Source organism: Acinonyx jubatus, chromosome E4 (genome assembly GCF_027475565.1).
Source record: "Acinonyx jubatus isolate Ajub_Pintada_27869175 chromosome E4, VMU_Ajub_asm_v1.0, whole genome shotgun sequence".
NCBI classification, from domain to species: Eukaryota; Metazoa; Chordata; class Mammalia; order Carnivora; family Felidae; genus Acinonyx; species Acinonyx jubatus.
Window position 1 is genome coordinate 13,954,461 of NC_069395.1, and position 27,633 is coordinate 13,982,093.

Sequence of the window (27,633 nt, forward strand, 5' to 3'; positions counted from 1 at the left end):
CATAATTATACTCTCTGTATTAAACCAGAATGGTTAGAATTAACAGAAGGTATTAACATATAGGACCTTAGCACCTCTCATAAGACTTTAAGCGAAGCCCCTGTCAGCCTGTACCACCTGACATGGTCACCCATTCCATTCCATCTCTGCCATGTCGGTGCGTATGTTAAGCATTTACTTGGAGAGCTCTTTGATGGCAGGGACTTCTACTTCTTCCACCTCTTAATAACAATGACTCCTTTCTTCACTTCATCGGGGCAACTGGCATGGTCCTATTTTACATCTAAAAATATTCTTCGAAATGCTCTCTGAAAAAATCTAAAACAAATATGTGTTGCTGTCTCCATTTTTCAAAAAGTAAAAATAACAATTCTCTTAAGTGTTTTTAAGTGAATATCAGATTGAGTAAATCATGGGAGTTAGAAAATTCCTTAACGGAAGCGGAAGACAACATGGGATGAATGGAGGAATGGAAGCTGCTCAGAAGCCCCGAGGCACAGAGTTTCTCATGAAGTGCGGCAGATTGGCTAGAGAAGCAAGCCTAGATCCCATCCTGAAGGGCCTTGTGTCTTGTGATGAAGGATTAAGATTTATCATGGAGTTGATAAAAAGCCATTAAAAAGTATTTTGGCTGAATGACAGCTTGCTTAAATGTCTCTAGTATTGTTGTGGTAAATGGGAATATGAACAAGGAAGATAATTTTCCTCAAGAAAAAGTGAGAAACTGGAATGAGTTTCTTTGGGGAAAAGAGCAAACAGATAAAGTTCTCAAATGTTTACAAAACCCCCTTTGTAGTCTGTACTCAGTGCGTACAATACTATTGTCCCACTTTCTATACTTATTTTAAAGAACAAAAAAGAATGTGACATTATTTGGAAAACAGGACTGTTGCAGATACAAGAAGATGAGATCCTAATGGAATAAGATAGGCCCCTAAGATAGATAGGACCCTCTGCATTACAAAATTATGCATCTCTCTGGTAAAGAATACTTTTTTCCTAATTTCTATCACAGAATTATTATCTATAAATATATAAAACCTAAATTTCTAACATTTCTTTTGCCTCACAATACACAATAATACAATTATGTTATGCAGTATATAAAAACCAAAATGGTTTCAGAAGAAGCTACAAAATATCACTGCTTTAATTCTCAAAACAAAACAAAACAAAACAGGAATTACCCATTGGCTAGTTGCTACGACCAGTTGCTTAGCCCCATGGCTAAAAACATAATAGCTTTAAATCTCTAAGTAATTTCTTTAGCATTCCCAATCGGGTGTGTTTCTGATTGGTTGATAATCCTGGAAGCACCTTTCAATCTGAAAGCTTCAGGATAAGGGGTTACCAGCATGATATATAGCACAGATGTTGAAGGTATTGACAAGTATCCATGGAGAGTGTAAGTGGACCACCTTTCTTTGGGGATGATGTTGACATCTGTTCTTCCAGGCTTATCAAGGGAAATTCTATGAAAGGATACTTCGGTATCTTTTGATAGATGGTGATTTGCATATAAATACCAAGGTGGCCAATTATTTGAACAGCTAATCTTGTTATTTCATAAACCGATGCATCATTGAAAACAAAAATAATTCTGTGTAATAGAACTCCTCCAATATACATCACTAAATCGCAGATTTTGCTTGACTAAGTCTGAGTAGCATTAATCTTCTATAATTTCTTTGGTAAAACAAATATACCTTCTCCAAACCAAATGGAAATAGGTTTTTTATTGTTTTCTTATTCATCATAGGTTGGGTGTCTGTCAATTCTTGAAAGAAGCTGTGGAATACTCTATAGCTAATTATTTCACATCAAGTAATTGCTATAAAATATATATATATATATATATATATATATATATATATATATATATATATATAAATAACTTGAGATGCCTGCCAATTTTATCTTTCATCTGAATTTGTGGGAAATTTTCATTTTTAAAGAGATTCTTCAGAAATGTATGATTAAAATAAAGCACGTTATATATCCCACCTGACTGATAAAATGATCCAAAATCCACTGTGTTGGATGAGAGGTAATTCTAGTTTCTTTACTTAACAAAGCATGCTTTGTAATGTATTTTGGAACTATTATTAGATAAATTATTATTATGTAACATTTATAATATGATTAGCTCATACTATATATCATGTAAAAACAACAGTTTATATGTTGTTGACTATTATACAATGATTTATAGTAATATTTTATATTATAATTATTATATAATCATAGTTTATGTTAGAATATAATAATCTTATTATTAGAATATGTATATTACTAAAGAATTATTATAAGATACAATACAAAGATAATTACAGGATATATTATAGGATAATAATAATAATTTTTAAAAAGCCATTCTAGATTTTAAATAGTCTGTTTACAAATTATATACAACTATTTTGATGACAAAAATGCCTTAAGAGAGAGGAAGTGCTTTGGAGAAAGATGTATGAATTGAGACCCAAATCAGTGAGACTAGTAAAATAATTTTAAATTGCATATGCTATTAGATCTTCCTTATCTTCTTCAGTTATCTTCCTCAGTAGTAAAGACTCTAACCTCCTTCACTGCATCTGATTTAGTTATTTATTTATTTGTTATTATTTTTTTAATATAATTGTCAAGTTAGCTAACATGCAGTGTATACAGTGTGCTCTTGGCTTTGGAAGTAGATTCCCATGATTCATCACTTACATACAACACCCACTATTCATCCCAACAAGTGCCCTCCTCAATGCCCATCACCAACTTTCCCCTCTCCCTCACCCCTCCCCCCCATCAACCCTCAGTTTGTTCTCTGTATTTTAAGAGTCTCTTATGGTTTGCCTCCCTCCCTGAAACTATTTTTTTTCTCCTTCCCTTTCCCCATATTAAGTTTCTCAAATTCCACATGAGTGAAAACATATACCTGTCTTTCTCTGCCTGACTTATTTCTTTGCCTGACTTAGCATAATACCCTCCAGTTCCATCTACATTGTTGCAAATGGCAAGATTACATTCTTTCTCATTGCCAAATAGTATTCCATTGTATATATAAGCCACATCTTCTTTACCCATTCATCAGTGGATGGAAATTTGGGCACTTTCTATAATTTGGCTATTGTTGATAGCACTGCTATAATCATTGGGGTACATGTGCCTCTATGAATCAGCAGTCCTGTATTCTTTGGATAAATCCTTAGTAGTGCTATTGTTCAGTCATAGGGTAATTCTATTTTTAATTTTTTGAGGAATCTCCACACTGTTTTCCAGAGTGGCTGCACCAGTTTGCATTCTCACCAACAGTGTAAGATGTTTTTCCACATCCTCACCAACATCTGTTGTTTCCTGACTTGTTAATTTTGGCTACTATGACTGGTGTGAGGTGGTATCTCAACGTGGTTTTGATTTGTATTTCCCTGATGATGAGTGATGTTGAGCATCTTTTTTCATGTGTCTGTTGGCCATCTGGATGTCTTCTTTGGAAAAGTGTCTATTCATGTCTTCTGGCCATTTCTTCCCTGGATTATCTGTTTTTTGAGTGCTGAGTTTGGTAAGTTCTTCATAGATTTTTGGATACTAACTAACACATTATCCGATATGTCATTTGCAAACATCTTTTCCCATTCCATCGGTTGCCTTTTAGTTTTGTTGATTGTTTCATCTGTGCAGAAGCTTTTTATCTTGATGAGATCCTAATAGCTCAGTTTTTTTATTTCCCTTGCCCTCAGAGATGTGTTGAGTAAGAAGTTGATGCAGCTGAGGTCAAAGAGGTTGTTGCCTGCTTTCTCCTCTAGGGTTTTGATGGTTTCCTGTCTCACATTTAAGTCTTTCATCCATTCTGAGTTTATTTTTGTGTATGGTGTAAGAAAGTGGTCCACTTTCATTCTTCTGCATGTTACTGTCCAGGTCACCCAGCACCATTTGCTAAAGAGCCTGTCTTTTTTCCATTGGATACTCTTTTCTGCTTTGTCAAAAATTAGTTGGCCATACATTTGTGGGTCCAATTTTGGGTTCTCTATTCTATTCCATTGGTCTATGTGTCTGTTTTTGTGCCAATACCACACTATCTTGATGATTACAGCTTTGTAGTAGAGGCTAAAGCCCAGGATTGTGATGCTCCCCAACTTTGGTTTTCTTTTTCAACTTTACTTTGGCTATTCAGGGTCTTTTATGGTTCCATACAAATTTTAGGATTGTTTGTTCTAGCTCTGAGAAGAATGCTGGTGCAATTTTGATTGGGATTGCATTGAATGTATAGATTGCTTTGATATTGTAAGAATATTTGTTCTTCCAATCCATGAGCATAGAAGGGTTTTCCATGTCGTTGTGACTTCTTCAATTTCTTTCATAAATTTTCTATAGTTTTCAGCACACAGATCTTTTACATGTTTGCTTAGGTTTATTCCTAGGTATTTTATGGTTCTTGGTGCAATTGTAAATGGGATTGATTTCTTGATTTCTCTTTCTGTTGCTTCATTGTTGATGTATAGAAATACAAACGATTTCTGTACATTGATTTTGTATTGTGCAACTTTGCTGAATTCATGTATCAGTTCTAGCAGCTTTTTGGTGGAGTCTTTGGGTTATCCATGTAGAGTATCATGTCATCGTGAAAAGAGACATTTTGACTTCTTATTTGCCAATTTGGATGCCTTTTATTTCATTTTGTTGTCTGATGGCTGAGGCTAGGATTTCCTACATTGTTAACACGACATTAAACAACAGTGGTGAAGGCAGACATCCCTGTCATGTTCCTGATCTTGGGGAAAGCTCTCAGTTTTTCCTCATTGAGGAGGATATTAGGTGTGGGCTTTTCATATGTGGCTTTTGTGATGTTAAGGTATTTTCCTCCTATCCTGACTTTCTTGAGGGTTTTTATTAAGAAAGGATGTTACATTTTGTCAAATTTTTTTTTCTGCGTCTATTGACAGGATTATATGGTTTTTATCCTTTCTTCTATTAATGTGATGTATCACATTGCTTGATTTGCGAATATTGAACTAGCCCTACAGGCCAGAAATGAATCCTACTTGATCACGGTGAATAATTCTTTTAGTATACTGTTGAATTCGATTTGCTAGTATCTTGTTGAGAATTTTTGCATCCATATTCATCATGGATACTGGCCTGTAATTCTCCTTTTTAGTGGGGTCTTTGTCTAGTTTGGGAATCAAGGTAATGCTGGCTTCATAGAATGCATCCAGAAGCTTTCCTTCCATTTCTAATTTTTGGAACAGCTTGAGAAGAATAGGTATTAACTCTGCTTTGAATGTCTGGTAGAATTCCCCTGGGAAGCCATCTGGCCCAGGACTCTTATTTGTTGGGAGATTTTTGATAACTGATTCAATTTCTTCACTGGTTATGGGTCTGTTCAAATTTTCTATTTCTTCCCGTTTGAGTTTTGGTAGTATGTGGGTGTCTAGGGAATTTTCCAATTCTTCCAGGTTGTCCAGTTTGTTGGCATATAATTGTTCATAGTATTCTCTAATAATCGTTTATATTTCTGTGGTGTTGGTTGTGATCTCTCCTCTTTCATTCGTGATTTTATTTATTTAGGTTCTCTCTCTTTTCTTTTTGAGAAGTCTGGATGGGGGTTATCAATTTTGTTTATGCTTTCAAAAAACCAGGTCTTAGATCCATTAATCTGTTCTACTGTTTTTTTTTTTAATTCTATATTGTTTATTTCTGCTCTAATCTTTATTGTTTCTCTTCTTCTGCTGGCTTTGGGGTTTCTTTGCTGCTCTGCTTCTAGTTTCTTCAGGTGTGAGGTTAGGTTTTGTATTTTGGATTTTTCTTGTTTCTTGAGATAGGCCTGGATTGCAATGTATTTTCAATATTTTCACTTTCATTTACTTCCATATATTTCTTTAATTTCTTCTTTAATTGTCTGGTTGATCCATTCATTCTTTAGTAGGATGTTCTTTAACCCCCATGCTTTTGGAGGCTTTCCAAATTTTTTCTTGTAGTTGATTTCAAGTTTCAAAGCATTGTGATCTGAAAATATGCATGGTATCATCTCAATTCTTTTATATTTATTGAGGGCTGTTTTGTAACCCAGTATGTGATCTATCTTAGAGAATGTTCCATGTGCACTTGAGAAGAATGTGTATTCTGCTGATTTTGGATGAAAAGTTCTGAATACATCTCTCAAGTCCATCTGGTCCAGTGTATCATTCAAGGCCATTATTTCTTTATTCATTTTCTACCTAGATGATCTGTTCATTGTTGTAAGTGGAGTATTAAAGCCCCTTGCAATTTCTGTATTCTTATCAGTAAGATTGTTTATGTTTGTGATTAATTGATTTATACAGTTGGGTGCTTCCAAGTTGGGGGCATAAACATTTATAATTGTTAGCTCTTCTTGATGGATAGACCCTATAACTATGATAATAATGCCCTTCTTTATCTCTTGTTATAGTCTTTAGTTTAAAATCTAGTTTGTCTGATATAGGTATGGCTACTCCAGCTTTCTTTTGACTTCTGGTAGCATGATAGATGGATCTCTATCCCCTCACTTTCAAAATGAAAGTGTCCTCAGGTCTAAAATGGGTCTCTTGTAGACAGCATATAGATGGATCTTGGTTTTTTATCCATTGTGATACCCTATGTCTTTGGATTAGGACATTTAGTCCATTTACATTCAAAGTTATTATTGAAAGATATGGGTTTAGTGTCATTGCATTATCTGTAGGTTTCATGCTTGTGGAGTGTCTCTGGTCCTTTGTAGTCTTTGCAGCATTCCACTCACAGACCGCCCCCCCCCCCCCCCCCCCCACCGCCTTAGGATCTCTTGCAGGGCTGGTTTAGTGGCCATGAACTCCTTCAGTTTTTGTTTGCCTGGGAAAGTCTTTATCTCTCCTTCTATACTGAATGACAGCCTTGATGGATAAAGGATTCATGGCTGCATATTTTTCCTATTCAGCACATTGAATATTTCCTGCCAATCCCTTCTGGCCTGCCAAGTTTCAGTGGACAGGTCTGCCTCTACCCTTATGTGCCTACCCTTGTAGGTTAAGGCCCATTTGTCCCTAGCTGCTTTCAGAACTCTCTCCTTATCTTTGTAATTTGCCAGTTTCACCATGATATGACATGGTGAAGACCTATTCTTGTTGAATCTGAAGGGAGTTCTGTGCCTCCCGGATTTGGATGTCTGCTTCCTTCCCCAGATTAGGAAAGTTCTCAGGTATATTTTGTTCAAATAAACCTTCTCCCTCTTTCTCTCTCTTCTTCTTCTTCTCTGGAAGTCCTATGATATGGATATTATTACATTTCATTGAATCACTTAGTTCTCTAATTCTCCCCTTGTGGTCTAGTATTTTCTCACCTCTCTTTTTCTCAGCTTCATCATTTTCCATAATTTTATCTTCTGTTTCCCTTGTTCTCCCCTCTGCTTCCTCCATCTTGCTGTCACTGAATCTAGTTTATTTTTCACCTCATTTATAGTATTTCTTAATTCATCATGACTATTTCTTAGTTCCTTGATCGCTGCAGCAATAGAATCTCTGCTGTCTTCTATGCTTTTTTCAAGCCCAGCTACTAATCTTATGACTGTTATTCTAAATTCTTGATCAGATATATCTGTTTTGAGTAATTTTCTAGCTTTCATTTCTTCCTGGAATTTGAGAAGTCTTCCATTTTGTCATTTTGGCTAGTTTTCTGTACTTTACATGTTTTAGTATCTTGTTAGTGTCCTGCAACTGCGAGCACTACTATATTAAAAAGGGGTCAAACATTGTCCAAGGCCTGGCTCTTCAGGAGGTATTTTTGGAGTCTGTTGTACACTGCACCTGATTTATGAAAACTACAATGTATATCAGCGTTTCCAAATTAAATTTAGTCCACATTAAGAAAAATGTTTTTGTTCTGTTGGCTCTTATTTTGGAAGCATCATAAATACATAGGCTTTCACTAGATAATTAAGGTAATTATTTTCACAGATGTATGGACAGTAGTCACTTATCCCCTTGGAATGCCATTAATTCACACATACACACACACACATCTGTGTGTGTGTGTGTGTGTGTGTGTGAATAAATATGTATCCATATATATACACATTTATATATATTTACATATATAAATATATAAATATATAAAACATTTGCATGTTGCTTCTGAATGGGTCAAGGGTGGCTTTACCTTTTTTCACAAAAAAGAGATTCTCTACAATCAGGAAATAAAAAATGTTGGATCCCTTAAGGCACCAAACATGGTACAGCTATGTTTTTAAACTAAGAACTCACATATTGTCATTTATATTTCGCATCCACTCCTGTTTTCTGAGTTCTTCTCTGGCCATCTTTAACTCATTGATTGGTTCTGCCATCCACAATGTTGGCTCCAAAGGCTTGTAGCGCTGTTCCAGTACTTCGGTGATATCACGGAAAGGTCCCTGACAAGAAAGAATGAGGAAATACTCTACTATGGAAGATCTGTTGTTATATTTTTGATGACTAAAGGTGCTGAATATTTACAAAGTATAGTAAGTTTACCAAATTATTTTTAAATAACAAGCTATTCTTCTCTGAATTAGAAAATACATAAGAGGGGCGCACCTGGGTGGCTCAGCTCAGGTCATGATATCACAGTTTGTGAGTTCGAGCCCCACATGGGGCACCACGCTGTTAGCACTTGGGATTCTCAATCTCTCTCTCTCTCTCAAAATAAATAAATAAGCTTTAAAAAGTACATAATATTATCACATCTTCAAGAAATGTTCACACAAGTAGTAAATATTTTGATAAATTCTTAAATTTTAAATTTGATAAATATTTTGATAAATATTTTGATAAATGTTTTGATTTTATAAATACAAGTAGTAAAATATTTGATATTAGCCAGAATTTCCCTATTTACATCAAAAGACTTTTCATGCTAAAACTCTTAAATTTGTAGTTATAAGTTACTTTGTTTTCTAATTAAAAAAAAATGTTTCTTCTGGTATAATTTAAAAAAAAATTCTCTCCCTTTTTGAGCAAGTAAAAGTATTAGGAAAAATTCTGAGCATTGCTTTTAAAAACCTCTCTTATAAACAGAAATAGCATAGCAAGTGTTATTTTATTAAGATAAAACTTTGAAGTTAATGCCACAACTTATGCTTAATTGGTGATCCTCCAAAACACAGAAGGGCCATAATTGTAATTAATTTAAGTGTTCTTTATTTAAAATTCTAAATTCTATTGCATAATAGCTCTGATACAATGGCAACTATTTAATGGTACAAATACATAGGAGAGGAAAGTCCATAAGCTGCAATAGTGAAAACTGTTTTACAACATATCCTACCTTTAAATTAGTAGTTACTTACACTAATTACTAGAATCCACTGATTGTCCAATTAGTATCATATTAAGTACAATACAAATCAGAAGTGGCTCCAGATTCTGCTACGCCATTAATTATATACTGCTTTCTTTTTTCATCACTATCGTACAGGAGAGAAGTGATGTAAAATGGACAAAGATTCCTAATCATATTCCTTATCCTTAAAGATCGCTTCTTTAAATAGGTTATCACTAACAAGACACAGCTGGAGTTACTGCAAGCACTGAGTGAAGACTGTGGGGCTAATAAAAAGAAATGATTCACGCCTCATTTATGTTCACTTATGTTTTACATTAATAGAAACCAATAATAGGAACCAGTTACCATAAAAGTCATGGACCGTAAATAACACAAATGGCAAATAAGTATCATCTAGTACTTTTCACAGCTGGACAGGAGGATTGCTATATTTGAAAGTAGTTAATGGATTTTTATTGGAACTTTACTTTTTAAAGATACAGTAACATGATTCCAAGTTCACCATTAAGAAATCAAATGGGGATTTTTTTTCTCTTTACAGATCCTTCATGTTTTCCTTTGAGAAATTCTATGGTTTAAAAATTAATACTTGGTTGTGTTATCAGGGAAAATTATTTCTCTAGACCTTTTTCCCTCATATGTAAAATGGAATAATAACTCACAAAATTAATCTTACAATATATGAGATAATGTAAGTAACACTCTTAGCATTGTACTCAGAACATACTAAACACTCAAAAATGATACTCCTGGATTTATTTTCATTATTAGTTTCAAGAGAAGTTTGAAAAAGGTTTTGAACAATAGCAGTGTCATATATATATATATATATATATATATATATATATATATATATATGAGGAAATGGGCAAGGCTAGTTCTTTGAAGGAACTGGCATTCACAAGGAGAAATGGTCTTCTAAGTGTCCAAGCTCTGCCCTCTATCCTCTGGTGGTGTATCAACATAACACATATCCATTTGTAGACTTACTTGTTCTGGAGCTTACTGTTTCCAGAAAGACTAGGAAATGAAAAAGGAGGAGCCCTACTCAAGCAGCAAAATTTAAGACAAAAATAGACCCACTCTCTCTTTGGGGCTTAATATAACCTTTGTGGCTCTAGTCCTCCTGTTAGCATGTCCATCTCTCTATGTCCCTCAGTGCCTGGTCCACACATTTCTATCCTAAACAATCCATGTCTTGCCTCTGAGCTCAATAGAACTCCTCCCTGGTAAGCAAATGACATGTGCTGTCAAGCTTCTCCTATGCCAACGCTCTTTCAATTTGTGCCTTTTAGATCTCAAGTGATTACTTACATTGATCATACCTGGAGTGACATGGGGTCGCCGATTTTGGACATAGCTTCCAACTTCAGATCTGCTCATTGTACCCCTTTCCAAATATTAATCCCTATAATGCCTAGACTCAACCTGAAATGTTAGTCTCCTTTGGCTCTTAGCTATAGTTTTCCAAAGTTTGATTTTATTTGCCTCCAACCAAATCCTGATTATAAAGGTCAAATACATTTATGTTCTTCTGTGTTTTTAATAGCCCATGTTACTTTATAGTCATCTTGTATTTTTAAACTATTGTCAAAGCTTAAATAATAATGAAGTTATATTTCAAACTCCTAACATTATCTCATACGTTTAAGAAATTTAGCTTACAAGTACAGACAGATCATCGGAGTATAAATATTACAATTTGGAGTAGAGCATATATAATCTTAAATTTCCCTAATGATGTATGTAGCTTTATATTATTAGATAACATAAAGGGAATGTGGTTAAGTCTAATAAAACCACAACAGTAAACATCCCATTCTGTGAAAACAAGAATGGAAAGAAGGAAAAAAAGAAGACAAGGAAGTAAGGAAAGGAGAAGCCAAAGGAAGCTGAGAGAGAAGCAGGTGGGATGAAAAGATGGGTTGAGGAAGAATGGGAAGGAAGGAAATACAAAAGAAGGAAAGAAAGGAAGAAAGACGAGATATCATGGTGTGGAGGGGAGGAAAGAAGACCAGGGATAGGAATAAGGAGATAGGAAAAGAAGGAAAGAGAAAAAAAAACAAGGGTAGAGAGCAAAAGTAAAAAAAAGGAAGAAAGAAGGGAGCAGAAAAGAAAAGAAAATTAACAACGATCATTATTTTGTGGTATGCTAGATGAAGGTAATTTCTGAGTATGTATATATAAGTATACACATATGTATGATATACATCTGCATATGTATCCATATATATACACACATATAAAATCCTCCATATATATGTATATTCCATAAGTATATATACACATGTATATTTTATATGAATGTATATATATTTTTTCTATGTGTCTTCATATATATACACTATTGTGATATAGAAAGAAATATATATTGTATGGTCCTTGTCACTGATTCCTGGCATAGACTTCCTAAAATGCTTGGGATATCCTGAGTGATGGGGTGCCTTTGTTATCTAAAACAAGATTACACCTGAGATTATGCTAATGAGATGATTTAGATCCCTAGCAGCCTCATGATGAGACTGGTCACCAGAAAGAAGGTTGAAATTTCCAGCCCCATTTCAGATCTTCAGTGAAATCTAATGGAGTTCAAGATTGAGCTTTATAAAAACTCTTACACGGAGATTTGATGAGCTTCTTAGCTTGCACACACTATCTACGTGCTGGGAAAGTGGTGCACCCAACTCTGTGGGAACAGAAGCCTGTGCGCTCTGGAGGCTTTCAGAGCTCACTCTATGTTCCTCTTCATCTGGCTGTTTACTTGTACCCTTTATAATAAAGCAGTAAACTTAAATAAAAAGTCTTCCTGAGTTCTTGAACCATTCTAGCAAATCATCAAACCTTAGGTTGGGGTCAGGGGACTGCTCAATTATAGCCAGTTCAGTAAAAAGTACGGGAGACCCAGAAATTGCGACTGGTATGTGAAGTGAAGAACATTTTTGTGGGGTCAAAAGCCCGTAAGCTGCGGGGTTTGCATGAACTCCTGGTAATTAGTGTCAGAACTGGCTTGAATGGATTGGATGCCAAATGGTATTCAGAGAACCAGAGAATTAGTTGTTGGTGTTGGAAAATACCTCAATCACACACATATATATTTCCCATATATATTTACACATATATTATATTTATTTCCATATTTATTATATAAATATAAATGCACACATCTTCCATACAAATATATATGACAGTTTTTACATGTATATTTTTATATATAAAATGTATATTTTATTTATATATATTTATATTTATATATATTTATATAATTTATAATTTATATAATTTATATAATTATTTATATTATTTATATAATTTATATATAAATATAAATATATATTTATATAATTATAAATTATATATATATTATATGTTATCATATATTATATATATTTATATAATTTATAATTTATAAATATTTATATTTATAAATATATTTATAATATATATAAATTATTTATATTATAAATATATTTATAAAATATATTTATATAAATATAATTTATATAATTTTATATAATTATAATTCATATTTATATAATTTATATATATTTATATCAATTATAATTTATATAATTTATATATATTTATTATATATAAAATGTATATTTTATTTATATATAAAATGTACATATTTATTTATATAAAAATATACATGTAAAAATGGTTCACATATATCATATATATAGGTATGTGTATATATCTTCCATGTGCATTCCATAAATACTAAATACATATATGTATAAATAGAACACTATGGGGGAAGCTATATAAAGTAATAAGTGGTTGTATTGAGAAAAGCATATTAATAGAGATGCAGAGTGAATACAAACTTGTATAAAATCAGCAGTATTAAGAAGCATAGAAAAGCAAAGCAAAGTAGTGAAGTTAATATAAAATACCAGTATTATAAAACTCATATAAAATGATATTAAATGTGCATGGTTAACATTGTAAATATTATACAGCGTGGCAGTTTGGTATGGTAACCTCTAGAGTATTTCCAACTCAGAAACATTTATATACCTATATCTTATTAATACCATATAATTTTCACATTTCCTAAGAAGTTGTATTCAGAATTACCCTATGAATTCTGTGTACTCCCAATAGCAATTTCATTGAAGATAGCATAAAATATAGATTATATTTTATATATCTGACACCTTAGCAACCATTGAACACTTAATACACAAGCAATGATGATACTAGAATTATTTTCTTTATAGAATAACTAATACACTGAATTGCTCATTCAGATGGTATCATGCAAAATTGTTACTTGTATCAACTGAAATAGTAATAGGCATAATTCAAATGGTAAAAATTCAGTTACTTACAAAATGCAATTTATATTTGTTTTCAAAACTATTTTAAATGCCTTTATTAGAATACTGGTATAACCTATATTTTGAAAAGAATCATGAAACCATACTCTGAAGGTATGTTCAAAATAAACTGAAATGTTTGCAATTATCTCTCCCCCTTGTCCTCTTGTTCAATTCCACTCTGTGTGTCACTCTATTTCAGAAAGAGGGAGAATTTTCAGCTTCTATGTTTTCTTAGATAAATTTTTTTACAGCTCTTTCTATAATATAGTGTATACCATCAGTTAATAGTATTTCCTTAGATAGTTTTAATGATCAGTTAGTAGCTTTAAGAGAGCAAAAAATGCACAAAATAAAGGGAATAAAAAAAACCAGTTTCAGAAAATGAATACATAAGATATCAGAAATAAGGCTTTGATGAGGTTGGCTTATTGCAAGCTGAGGAAATGGGTGTGGGTGTGAAAAGCAGTCTCGAAGATGTCCTCCAATGATCCCACTTTGGGATTCAAGCCCTTGCGTGGACTAGACTTACTCACTCCTAAAAACAGAATATGGCAGAAGTAATGGGCTGTCACTTGCGGCATGAGGTCATAAAAAGGCTGAGGCTTCCATTTTGAGAATTCTCTGAATGACCTCTTACATTCCCTGAATCATTCTCTGAATGATTCTTAGATTCCCCTGAGGGAAGCCAGCTGCCAGTGAGGCAGTAGTGTAGACAGGCCAACGTGAGAGGGGACTGAGATATGAACATGACCAATGATATGAGTGACCTTGGAAGAGGATGTCCTCATCCTTCCCTTCTTCCCTACAGTTGAGTTTTCACATGAAATCACAGCCTTGGCTGGCACATTGACTGCCACTACATGAGAGATCTTGAGTCAGATGTACTCACCTGAGCTGTACCTGTCACACACCACAGTTTCTCAGAGAAACTGTGAGAGAAGACATGTTTGTTGGCTAAGCCATCAGGTTTTGAACCCATTTATTATACAGCAAAAGACATGCAGAGGCAAGCCTATGCAGGGAACTACCAGGTACGAGTCCCGCAAGTCTGGCTGTGCAAATCGAAATCAACCCAATTCTAGGTTGATGCTACCTGGTGGCGGTCGTCTACTCCAGATTAAATATTGATGGGAATCATAGAATTGTTGCTTTCTGGGCCTTTCGGGACGGTGGCGATCATCACCCAACACATCCTACTCCACCCTTTACCCCTAGGAAGTCATTTGCCAATCCAGCTCTATACCCATCCACAGGGAAGATTTGTCTCTGCTTGAGTCCTGCATTGTTTTCGATCCTCTGTAATTCTCCAGCTTGCACTTTTTAAATGACTCAAACTTAAATTACGTTTAACATTGTATATAAAGATACGAATCATCACATGAGAAGTTAAAGGTGATAATACATCTTATTTTTTTAGCAACATGTTATAACAAGTACTGTTGCAACAATATTCTTACAGAAAAAGAGTAGATCCTAGCCAAAAATCCTATGTGTTAACTCTGTATCTGAAACCATAAAATTCAGTACTATAGAAATATTTGATTCCTTCCTTGGTATATATTTGAAACACACTCTGTATTTATTAGCTATAGTTAAATTCCATAAAAAACAATTTTTCTTTCTTGTCACAAAGACAAAAGAACACAACAGTAACCCTTAAAAAAAAACAGCAAGAATACAATCATCGACAGAATTCTTAGACGGAAGTGATAAGTACCTGACACTGCTTCCTATCAATGGGTGGCAGAATTTCAGATTGAGGAAGGGAGCGGGCACTCGTACAAGCCAGCTGGTTGCTAATGTTGACGTCGCGCTTCTGCTTAACTTTAGGCCTTTGGCTTATTAAGGGTTTTGCCTTCTGTAACCGCAATTCCCATGGATCGGGATCTTTTCTGAATGGTGAATTGTATATACCTGGAATCTGAAAAAAAGAACATAATGTTGATGTTTATCTTCAATTTTCACACATCTTAAAAGTAAGATAAAATTGTATCATAAAAATTGTCATATGTTTAAGGGCTATTTTACAGTAGAACTCTAGTTTTTAACTAGAGGCTGACTTCAGATTCATCCAAGGAGATTGCAAGGTACTCATTTTATCTCTACTCCAGACTAACAATTTCAGAATCATTCATAGTTAAAGACTACACATGTTAAAAACCACTGAGCTATAAAGTCGGTTGAGCACTGACTTCAGCTCAGATCATGATCTCATGGTTCGTGAGTTCAAGCCCCCCATCGGGCTTGCTGCTGTCAGCTCAGAGCCAGTTTCAGATCCTCTGTCTCCCTTTTTCTCTGCCCCTCTCCTGTGCTCTCTCTCTCTCAAAAAGGAATAAACATTAAAATAACAAAAAACAGCAACAACACCACCACACTCAGCTATAGCTTCTATCTGGCACATATGGCGTATTTTATACAAAAGTATTTAAGAAAACATAAGAGAAAGACATTAAGTCATTGTTTCTGTCTTCTGAGTACTATGTATACATAGATTTAATCATACCATTCACTTACACAACTCAAATATGCAATGGTTGAACCAGTTTCAGGCACAAAGTATGCACTCAATAAATACATGTTTTAATGATTATGTATTATACAACCTATTTAATGGCAGCTATTTTAAGTTCTTCACTTTAAAATAATAAACTGGTTTTTCTATTAGGTGTTATACTTGGGTAGTGTCGTATACCCTTAATGTTCTTTCATTGATTTGGTCACACACTGTATCAAAATAGTCCACTTACTTATTAGCACAGCGCCTGCTATGCAATAGAGGTTCAAGGGAGGTGTGTGCAACAAATGTTAAATTCAAGTATAGCAGATGTTCATTCTCTGAAAATTCAGTGGTGTTTGAGTTTACAAACTGCATAGAAGTTTGACACTTCTTTCGTATATACAAATGCATAACCATAAGGACAAGTTACATTTTAAAGGATAGTATGACTTGTTGGGTTTCTGTGTAGATACTCTAGACTAATGTAAAGAATGTATCCATTAAACCCATATAGTTTTTCCTATAATGTGCTTTTCTCTCATGTCACCATTATGTGCATACACTTTTCTGTTCACTATAATTACCTGACGGAATCAGCAGCTCCAAAGTAGTATCATTACCTTAGATTGCTGTCTTTGAAAAAACATCTTAAGAAAATTTTATATATATTTTTAAATTTTTAATGTTTTATTTATCTTTGAGAGAGAGAGAGAGACAGAGACAGAGTATGAGAGGGGGAGGGGCAGAGAAAGAGAGGGGGACACAGCATCTGAAGCAGGCTCCGGTGTGGGGCATGATGCTCGTGAACTTCAAGATCATGACCTGAGCCGAAGTCGGATGCTGAACCGACGGAGCCACCCAGGCGCTCCCCCAAATTTTGTATTTCCAGGCTAATACTTCAGTTCAGTGTTAACCTTTGTCCAAAACCAGTGGAGGCTACAGTCAGTGTCCTATCCCTAATGCCTCATTAATAACCTGGGACAATTCCCTCACAGTTCCTACCCACCTACCACATTGTTTCATAATTACCTTTGTCTGTATAGGTCTTCCCCAAACCAGCAGCTGGAGCACAGAGCTTGTTAGGTATTTTTGTATCCCCACGGCCCAGTAGGGTACTTGGCACATAGTAGACATTCAAAAAACGAATGCTATCAAAAAACGAACGTGGTTATCGAGAACAAGGATGCACTATTCAGAAAGGCCCATGAAGCCTCTCTTTTACGCTTGTTTTCCAAAACCACATCAATATCTCAGTAAAATGTTTATCTTATCAACTTCTTACAAACAAATACAGATTATACTCTTCTTATCTTTCTTAACATATCAGTTTCCATGTGCTTTCAAACACGCTGTGAGCTAGAACTAAATTATCATAGACCCATTGAGTCACCTCCAACTCAACTTTTCCTGTTATAGTTGAATTTTATTGGGTAACATGAAACCAATGCAAATATATTTAAATATCTTCAAAATATTTTTGAACTGGGTCTTCTTTGGGATTTTTCCCCTATATAATTTCTACAAAAAAAAGTATTGAAAATATTATGGGTAATCGTATAAACCATAGTTAATGTCATACTAACATTCTCTCATTATAATACTAAATATCAAATAAGGCAGACTCATAAACAGTTTAAATGATGTTAATTAAAGACAATATGTGCACATATACTTAAAATAGTTTTTAGCGTAATTTTTAAGTGGGTGATAATTTTTAAGATGATTTTCAGGGTGATTTTCTATGATGAGAATGTACCAATTATAGTGAGAAAAACACAATATTATATTAAAAGAATATTCTGACATAAAATATAACTAAATCTCTATAGCCTATGAGAAAGGAGAATGCCACTCTATTTCGTGATGATCTAGCTAATTTAAGTCTGTTAGTTTATCATTTTCACAACCTTGCAGATTAAAATTGTGAAATAGGTACAATTTAACCAGGCTATCATTTATCAGTTAAAAATATCTATCTACTTGAATAACTGCTATTAACTTTACCCCATTAGAAATCTTTTTTGGTCTCCTTCCACATTTGCATGCACATGTATACATAGGCTAGATGGGAAATGCAAATAGATCAGTAGACATGATAACTTTCCTAAATTATATTTTGCAACCTATATGGAGACCTCCTCATGTGTATTCTCTTTGCAATTTAAATCAAATATCGGTAGAAAATATATTTTAATTGAATTTAAAATGTATCATTGAAAATCTTCAAGGTGTCGGCTAGTTTAGAAATTAATTTAATACATTTGCTAACTTACGTCAATGAAAACAGTCCAGCCCTCCCTCGGTCCCTACAGCAAGCAAATACTCTATTTATTTATACTGATACAGTATTCATTTAGCTATTACTTCTTTAAGTAAATAAAACAACCCTAACTTACTATTGTCTCAATTGGACACGCCATAATTTTGCAAGCCACTTGTGAACAATGGTTTGTTGTGGATTTTTAAAAAAATATTACTATGAGTCACAAAAGACAAGGTTAATCCTAAGGGACCGTGACATATTTTTCAGTTTTCACATTTTTCGCAACTTAGAAGGGCTACTGCCAAGCTAGCTTTTGGGACTTCATTTTCAGCAATAATTTTCTAGAGTGACCAACACTATGGGGAAATCTGTGCTAACTGTTTAAAAAAAAAAAAGCCTACAACTGAGTTATTTGCAGCACTGTCATGCTAACATTCAACTCAATAAGACCCAAGAAATCTCAGGAGAGGACTCTGCTAATAGCTTCTTACTGACCTCCTTGCATCAGGCTGGGCTGCTGACTGGTGGCCCAGTGGTGAATACGGCAAATGAGGTGTGAAAGCACTGATTTTTTTTAAAGGCTATGATTCTGACTCGTCAAAAGGAAAAAAAAAAAGGCAATGAGTGATATAATAGATATATATTTTTCTTGAATTCCCCCCTTCAGACCCTCCATCATGGGAACTTAAGCATGACCTGGAATATTAATTATGTCAGGTTGAGCAACGAGCAAATGTACCATTTGTTACCCAGTCACCCTTAGCATTACATTAATATTTTGAACCATTCCATATTTCTAACAACCTATCAGTTTCTCTTTTCTTCCCGGTTTTTATTCTTTATTAAGTATTGTGTGGGAAAGTACTTTAAAAAATGCAGTTGGTTTAAAAACAAATGGATGGCAGATGTGGAGCATCTACTGTTTTATTTCATGGAGAATGTTTTTACGGTCATTTCCCACTCATCCACAGGCCTTCATTTTGCCTGGGGGAAGCTCTATTCTAATTTTTGCTTCTTCTCTCTGTTATTGAGGTTTACTTTTTTAAAACACGTTTCTGTAAAATACAAAGAATTTGGAACATGACTGTGTACCCTTACAGCTTCCAAAGCAGAATGACCAGCGTTTCCATTTCGGATTCTGCCATCTGAGAAATAATAATTTCTCATAATTTCCAAGTAGCTGCTTACTCAGGAATGAACAGCTACTACGTACACAGGAGAGGTGGGAGGATTCAAGTTTTACTTCTGCGAGTGACAATTACACAGGGAAGGGAATTGCGGATTGCCACACAAAGGAACAAAATCAAAAGGTATTTTCTTGGACAAGGATTCAGAATTTGTGAGTACGGGGTGGGGGGGGGGGTGCGGAAGATACACGGTTCTAGAAAGGGGGGCTGACTAAAATATGTTCAGGTTCTAAGATTTAATAAAAATTATTTTACAAATTAGACTCTAAGCCAGCCCAGAAGAGTAGTAAAGATCTCTAATAAGCAGGAAAGTAAAAGTGGGCCTGAGAACTGTGAATGAAGTATTTGCGAGGCTAAGGACTGCTGAATCAACACTGACCAGTGCACTTCATCATCATTATGGAGACATACTTGTGCCAGGAGATTTATAAAAATCCCACTCAGCAAATAATTGCCCTGCTGTTAGGAGATAGTCAGAGTGTTAACACACTGTCACAGTCCAGTGTTTAGTAAGATATTCTACATTCAATTACTCTTGCTGAGAACTAAAAGGAAACATGGTCGTTTCTCAGCTACTACAGTTATGCTTCCACATGCATTTCAGACAACAGTCATGTTACCCGTCAGACACCGTAGCCCAGAAGGAATAAGAATTTCATGGAAACATTTGGTATTCGCCAAGAAGAGATTTGGTAGAAAACTTGTCTATATAAAGCAATATGAAAAAAAATGACTAACGACACATGCTTTTCTGTTACTTCAGTTAAGGAGAATTTTTAAGTTTTGAGTCAAAGTACAGAGTGGGGTCATGTGAAATGGAGACCCCAGATGTAGCTGGCTTCATTAGTTTAACAAATGATATTTATAAGTCATGTGGATTCTGTAATTGTTATTATCATATATTAAAATGCTTTCATTAAATATTGAATAAGACAAAGAAATTTAAATAAAATCCCATCTTCTATATACTAATTCAATTCAATAAATATTTAGCAGCTACTAACTTAGAAACACTTTACTAGATCTAAGGTGGGTACAGATGAACAAACAGAGATCACTCCCATCAAGCCATTCTCAGTGGTGGGGGAGGGAGGGTTAGGAGAGTGATTTTGTGGCTGACGATGACATACCCAGCCTATAGTAAGTATCCTCTAATTACTGTTGTAGAAGAGGTACACACCGGAGATTATGGGAAAGGTATTTATCTTTTAGAAAATTCTGTGGAAAAAGTATCTGGCTTTGTTCTAAAGATAGGTAGAATTTTGGTAATGAAAAAAAGGGAAGTAAGGCATTCCAGGCTAAGCGAAGGGTAAAAATAAAGACAAACATATTTGTGGGAAAACACAGAGCGGTTGTTCAGTAAACATCATATTGGCCAGTTTAAGCATGAAGCTATAGTCAGAGATGAGGTTGTAAAGATAAACCGGGCCAAACTCTAGAAGGCTGCAAGTTACACTTACTTTTTACATAAATGGGAGTCTATTGATTTTCACATTCTCCTTTAGAAGGTAAACTCGGGAGGAAGTCTTAAGCATGCCCTACTAGTACATGAAGTCTACAGAAACACACTTCATGGAAACACTGGTGAAAACCACAATATTACAAAGAGACAGAGCTAGCATCAGATATGGCAGGGACATTGGAATTATCAGAACAGAAATTTAAAACAACTATGATTAATATGTTAAGGGAGCTAGTGGATAAAGTAGTTAGCAGACACGAACAGGTAGGCAATGAAAACACAGACATGGAAATTCTAAGAAAGAATAAAAAAGAATGCCAGGGATCAAAAACACGGTAACAGAAATGAAGACTGCTTTTGGTGGATTTATTTGTAGACAGGACATGGATGAGGAAGGAATCTCTGAACTTGAGGATATGTCAACAGAAACTTCCAAAATGGAAAGGCAAAGAAAAAAAATGTCTGATACAAATATAACAAGAACATCCAAGAAAGGTAGGATAACAAAAGGTATAACATCACATAATGGGAACATCCAGAAGAAGGAAGAGAGAAAGGAGCAGAAGACATATGTGAAATAATGGTGACTGAAGCTTTTCCCAAATTAATATCATACATCCAATCACAGATCCAAGAAGCTGAGAAAACACCAAGTGAAATAAATGGCAAACAAACACATAAACAAACATAAACCTGGGCACATCATACTTAAAATCTTGTAAGAAGCAGAGGTGATAAGCACCTTACCTTCAGAGGAACAAATATAAGAATTACATTCAACTTCTCTTCAGAAACCCTGCAAGTGAGATGAGAGCAGAATAGAATACACAACCCAGAGTGAACCCTAATGTAAACGATGGACTTCGGGTATTAACGATGTGTGGGTGTAGACAGTATATGGCAACTTCCTGACCAAATGTGTTGTGAACCCCAAACTGCTCAAATTTTAAAAAGCCTATTAAAAATAGTTAAGCCTATGCTTAGCCTATAACACAACAATTCCATCCTTGGGAATCTGTACAAGACAGATGAAAAAAATATGCCCACACAAAGACCTGCGTGCAAATGTTTACAGCAGGATTATTCATTGATGCCAAAATTGAAATGAAACAATACAAATGTTCATCAACAGATTATTAACTGAATATAGTTATCTGGAGAATAGAACACTATCAACAATAAAGAGAAAGGAAATACTGATGTGTGCTATAGCATGAAAGAATCTCAAGAACATTATTCTAAATAAAAGGAGTTAGACACAATACCACATATTATATCATTTCATTTGTACATTAAGACATGGGTATAGACACAGGGTATATAGGAAATCTCTGTACCATTTGCTCCATTCTGCTGTGAACCTAATTGCTCTAAAACAATCTATTACAAAAAAAGCAAATGGTGCCATCAGCTCTGTGTCTTAAGCCAAAAACCTGAGAATCACCTTTGATGATGCATGGTCTTCCCCTGTCCCTTATATCCAACCCAGCAACAAGTTCTATTCATGCTACCTCCAAATTCTATCTTGAATCCATAGGCATCTATTTAGGCCCACAGCCAACACCTTTATTCAAGCAACCTTATTTACCAAAGTGCTTCAAACTGAAATTTAGCTCTTCTCCATCTGTTCAGCTTTGAACCCCACTTACCTTCAGGAGAAGCCAAAGCAATAATTAAAACGATTTTTTTAGCCCCTAAAAAACTATGTGTATTTTTAATGCACTTAAAAATCCTAACAAATTCTGAACAAAGTCCCTTTTTTCTGTTCCAACCTCTTTTAAGTCACGCTTTCTATCCCTCACTATCTACCATCCACAATGGTTTTCACTTCCTCACAACATGCCAGGCTACTCCATGACTCAAATTCACCAAATGTTTTTCCTATCTGCTTATTTGCCTGGCCAAACTATACTCATCCCTAAGAATTCATATTAAATCTCACTTGTTTGGAAAGACCTCTTGTCACCACCCCCCCCCCCCCCACCCATATACTTTGTCCTGTTATATTTTTTCTCTCTCTCAAAATCTTCTGTTCATTTTCTGCCTGGAACTTACAACTTCTAATTATACACATATATGACTTTGTTTTTTGATGCTTATCTCCCCAATTATCTAGAATTTAAGCTCCATCAGGGCAAGAACTATGTCCATTTTATCGGCCTCTGTGTACTTAAGTTTGTGGTTCTCAAAGCTGGCAACAGAGGACAGTCATTTGGGGAACCTGATAAATACTGATGTCCAAGGCCCAACCTAGACCAACCCAACCAGAATCTTTGAAGCAGTCTGGGCATTAGCAGAGTTTAATTCTGTGTTTTAAAGCTGATGTGCAGCCAGAATTGAGAACCCTGACTTATAGCCTATCTTAATATCTGGCTCAGAGTAGACCATCAATCCATATTTATCTGAATAAGGAATATAGACCAGCAGTCTGGGAAAATGTGAAGACCGTTTATTGAAAGGTAAGAAGAAAGAGCAGTGGAAATAGAAGAATGACATGGACAGGGAGCGTTCTACAGAAACAGAACCAGAGGACATTGATAATATGTTTATTAAGAAGAACGTAAGAGAATGTGGACTTACAGAAAAACTTGGGCTTAGATCCCAGGCAGAGAAGGTGGAAAGAGGGGACAGTCAGGCAGGGATATTACTACCTGTTTTGGAGTTATTAGAATTGAGCTTCCCCCAAATCCAGGTTGAAAGGTCCAGTGTAGAGCTGTAAGAGTAGGTCTGGAACTTGGGAAAAAGGTCGTAGGCGGCAAATGGAGTTGTTTTCTGAATTGAAATAGCTGAATGTATGAAAATGAATGGGGTCACTGAGGGAGAGCATGCGGGGAATTCAGGGGGACAGTCTTAGGAGCACATGTAAGAGATGAGTAGGCGAGGAGAAGCCCATGAAGGACACTCAAAAGAGCACACAGCGAGGGAGGAGAGGCAGGACGCAAGGGAGAAGACGCTTCCGCGAAGGAGGTCAGCAGTGTCAGAGGCTCGGGAGAGGTGGAACAGCATGGGGACAAAGAATGCACCACTGGCATGGTAATTAGAAGGTGACAGGTGACCTCCACAGAAGCAAACTGTGTTCTTGTGGCACAAATCACATCGTAATTCATTGAATGTCAGGAAAGAAAAAGAAGTAGAGACTGATTTGAGTCTTCTAAAATATAGGAATATTATCATGACTCAGAAAATCTTGGGACTAAAAGAACATTTTTCCCCCAGTCAGGATTTCCCTTTATATTTCTGAGAGAAGATGCCACGTAAAAGACTTTCTGGGAAATCTTTCCCACTAAACAATCCTTTTGTCTTTTTCTCTGTAAATGTCAGGTTACTATTCTACTAATCCCTGTAAGGAGTGGATGAAAGTCACTTATTTTCTTGCTTAGGAAAATTTTCTAGGCCTGCTCCTTTTCCTAACACATAGAAACTCCCTTCCCCACCTCCAAAAAACCCAACCAACCAACCAACCAAACAAACAAACAAAAAAAACAGCTTCATTTACTTCCTCCCCTCCTTGATCTGCTACCTTGGCACTCTCTCCAGATTTGGCTTTGATTCCTGCTTTTCCATGTGAGTCACAGCATTGACAGTTTATAAATAATTATAAAATACTGGAATTAGTATTGATACGGATATATAACCATACTGAGAATAGATTATTCTGGGGGGTTAGGATGGCTGGTATTTAAGACGTGTGAAGGAAGACAAGGAATGTGCCTGGTGTGTAAGATAAAGGAAGGCATTCCTAGAACACAAAGATTTGCAAAGGAATAGAAACTTTAAATGACTTTGATAGTAAAGAACTATAAATAGCCCTATATAATGTCAGAGTAAAAAGATACACAAGAATTACTGAAGAAGACTGAGAAGAAATGATGAAAGAGTAGAAGAAAAAGCTGATCGTAAGGTCATCAAGGCCAACGCAACTTTCAATATCTCAGGTGTGATGAGCCAGGTGCAAAACTCCCAAAGGTCTGGTGGATTTAAAATTAGGAGATTCCTGGGTGACCTTACCAAAAATTATTCTGAATAGTGCAGTGCAAGTGGACACCGAATTCCGCAACGATTTGAAAAGTCCCTATTGTAATGTCTCAAACACCCAATTTCTACATATTCTGCACTGGCTTATTATACATACCAGTAAAGTATGAATGACCTAAGAAAAACAGTAAAGGATGTTCCACCACCCACCCCAAACCTTCCATGGTATACCATTTCCACCCCCCTCAGAAACCTATTATTTTCTCTTGCCCAGTTCTTCCTTTTTTTTTTTTTAAATGTTTATTTATTTATTCTTGAGAGACAGAGAGAATACAAGTAGGGGAAAGGGAGAGAGAGAGAGGGAGACACAGAATCCAAAGCAGGCTCCAGGCTCTGAGCTGTCAGCACAGAGTCTGATGTGGGGCTTGAACCCATGAACCTTGAGATCACGACCTGAGCCGCAGTCAGACGCTTAATGGACTGAGCCACCCAAGTGCCCCCCCCCCCTTGCTCAGTTCTACACATGATTTAATTTAAAAATGATTGCAGGGGCGTCTGAGTGGCTCAGTCAGTTGAGTGTCTGACTTCAGCTCAGGTCATGATCTCAAGGTTCGTGGGTTCGAGCCCCACATCCGGGCTCTGTGCTGACAGCTCAGAGCCTGGAGCCTGCTTTGGATTCTGTGTTTCTCTCTCTCTCTCTCTCTCTCTCTCTCTCTCTCTCTCCCTCCCCCACTCATGCACTGTCTCTCTCAAAAATAAACATTAAAAAATGAAAAATAAATAAAAATAAAAATGATTTCATAGTTTGGGTTTAAAAGATGACTTTCAAGACAATTAGTTGCTAAAAGAAAAATACAGAAACCGTCAACAGGATTGAAAACTTTCTTTTGTTAAAGAAAATGTACTAATAGAAAGGAGCATTTGTCAAACTATATTCCCAGTGTTATCTGGGGCTCTGTAAGAAACTGATTTCCCAAGAGTCTTTGAAGAAAGATTTCTTAAGCAAACAGGAGGAAGCCATTTTAAGTTTTATCAAAAGTATAGGATTGACTGCCTCATGGGGAAATGCTATGTTGCCTTAATCTGGTTGGCTACAATCTTGTGACCAGATCTCAAAGACCACCTCATTTTCAGACTACTGTGCTCTCACACAGTCTTTTTCTGTAGACCTGTGGCTTCCTGTATGGAAATTATTAATTAGTGCCTATTAGGTACAGATTATACCTGCCACTTTGTGATAATTGAGCTGAGTGATTAGGATTTTTTCACTTTTCTGTGTTACCCTTAAATAAAAACTTTATCTTTTTTGGGTTATCTTTTGCTTTCCTGTTTTGTTCTGACCTCCTTGGTGGTAGGGAGCCCAGAAAATTACACAATGCTTCACAATTGTGCTATCTTTTATCTCAACTCAAACCGTAAGACCCTCTCGTGGCAACACAATTTGGCCACAAACACAATTAAAGGGAAAGTGATTTAATCAGAGGAAGTTGGCCAACACAATATTTTGATCAAAAAACCAGATCTGCTGTAAGATGAATAAAGTCTAGTCTCTGGCGTTGGGGTGTACTACTGGGTTGTTTCACAAGTTTTTATGTGGGCTTTTTGTCATTTCATTCCTCACTTCAAAAATATGAAGAATACCTCCCTTGTACTTTTTAACCCATTACTTCATTTTCAGTCTATTATATCATTACTGTGCTAATGAAAATAAAGAACAGGTGCAGCAACTTGAATTTCTCTACAATAAGAGATAATTGGATCAAACACCTATTTATCTATTTGGTTTTTGGTCAAAATGCTCATGCTCAAATAATTATCTGCCAAATTAATCCCAGCTCTCCTTTATGTTCTCTTTTATACTCATCTTCAACTAGCGTTATTTCTTTTCCCAACAATTCTGACCCCTTGACTGTAATCCTTTCAACCTTGCCCTGTGAAATCCCTCTCCCATCTATGCTAAGCAACTTCTCTTTGCACCCAAAACTTTTCAATAAATATATTCTCTACCTTCTTTTTTTTTTCTTTTTTATTACAACTGGAACTTCCTTTGCAGGCCCACTGAACAAAGCATTTTAGAACTCCCCTGTATCATAGTGACCGGGGAGAGATTTGCATTTTCTTAGTTCACAATGTCACTTTCAAACCAGTACTCGTTGACCTTCTTGAAATATACATATGCAATCTTCTGTCCTTCCTTGCAGTTATCATTTGCCCATATTCATGATAGCCACTGGCACTTAGTTCAGTCTTCCTTTCTACTATGTGATGGGGGATAATTTTAGGTATGTCATGCATAGGTGGGTGACCCATCCCAACAGCATAGATTCATGGTTCTTCGACTCCTTCAGCTTCACTGACCTTCACCTTTACACACTAGTACTGAGATCAAGAGTGAGATGTCAAAACCATTTGTATTCTTACAGATATCTCCTCATCTCAAATCATAGGATCATAAGACAATGTGTAGTAGTGTTGAATAGGACATCTATTGTTTCAGAACTTCAGCTGATACCTCAAAGGCAAAAATACTTAAGAGATTATATAAGTACTCACCCTTATTCCTTTCCTCATGGCTCTTTCCCCAACAAGACAAACACACTGCCCAGCAGCTATCCAGATGT

The 27,633-nt window shown here is 35.5% G+C and overlaps 1 protein-coding gene across 7 annotated transcripts in view; it reads right to left on the reverse strand.

The window, feature by feature from the left end:
- SPATA17 (spermatogenesis associated 17) overlaps nt 1-27,633 on the reverse strand; it is a 225,058-nt gene that overhangs the window by 107,509 nt on the left and 89,916 nt on the right. For all 7 annotated transcript variants that reach the window (XM_053209507.1, XM_027074982.2, XM_053209510.1 and 4 more), the window contains 2 exons: nt 15,346-15,549; nt 8,244-8,392 (listed from right to left, as the gene is read on the reverse strand). In XM_053209507.1, coding sequence (XP_053065482.1) covers nt 8,244-8,392; nt 15,346-15,549 — 353 coding nt within the window. The remainder of the gene's footprint in view (nt 1-8,243; nt 8,393-15,345; nt 15,550-27,633) is intronic.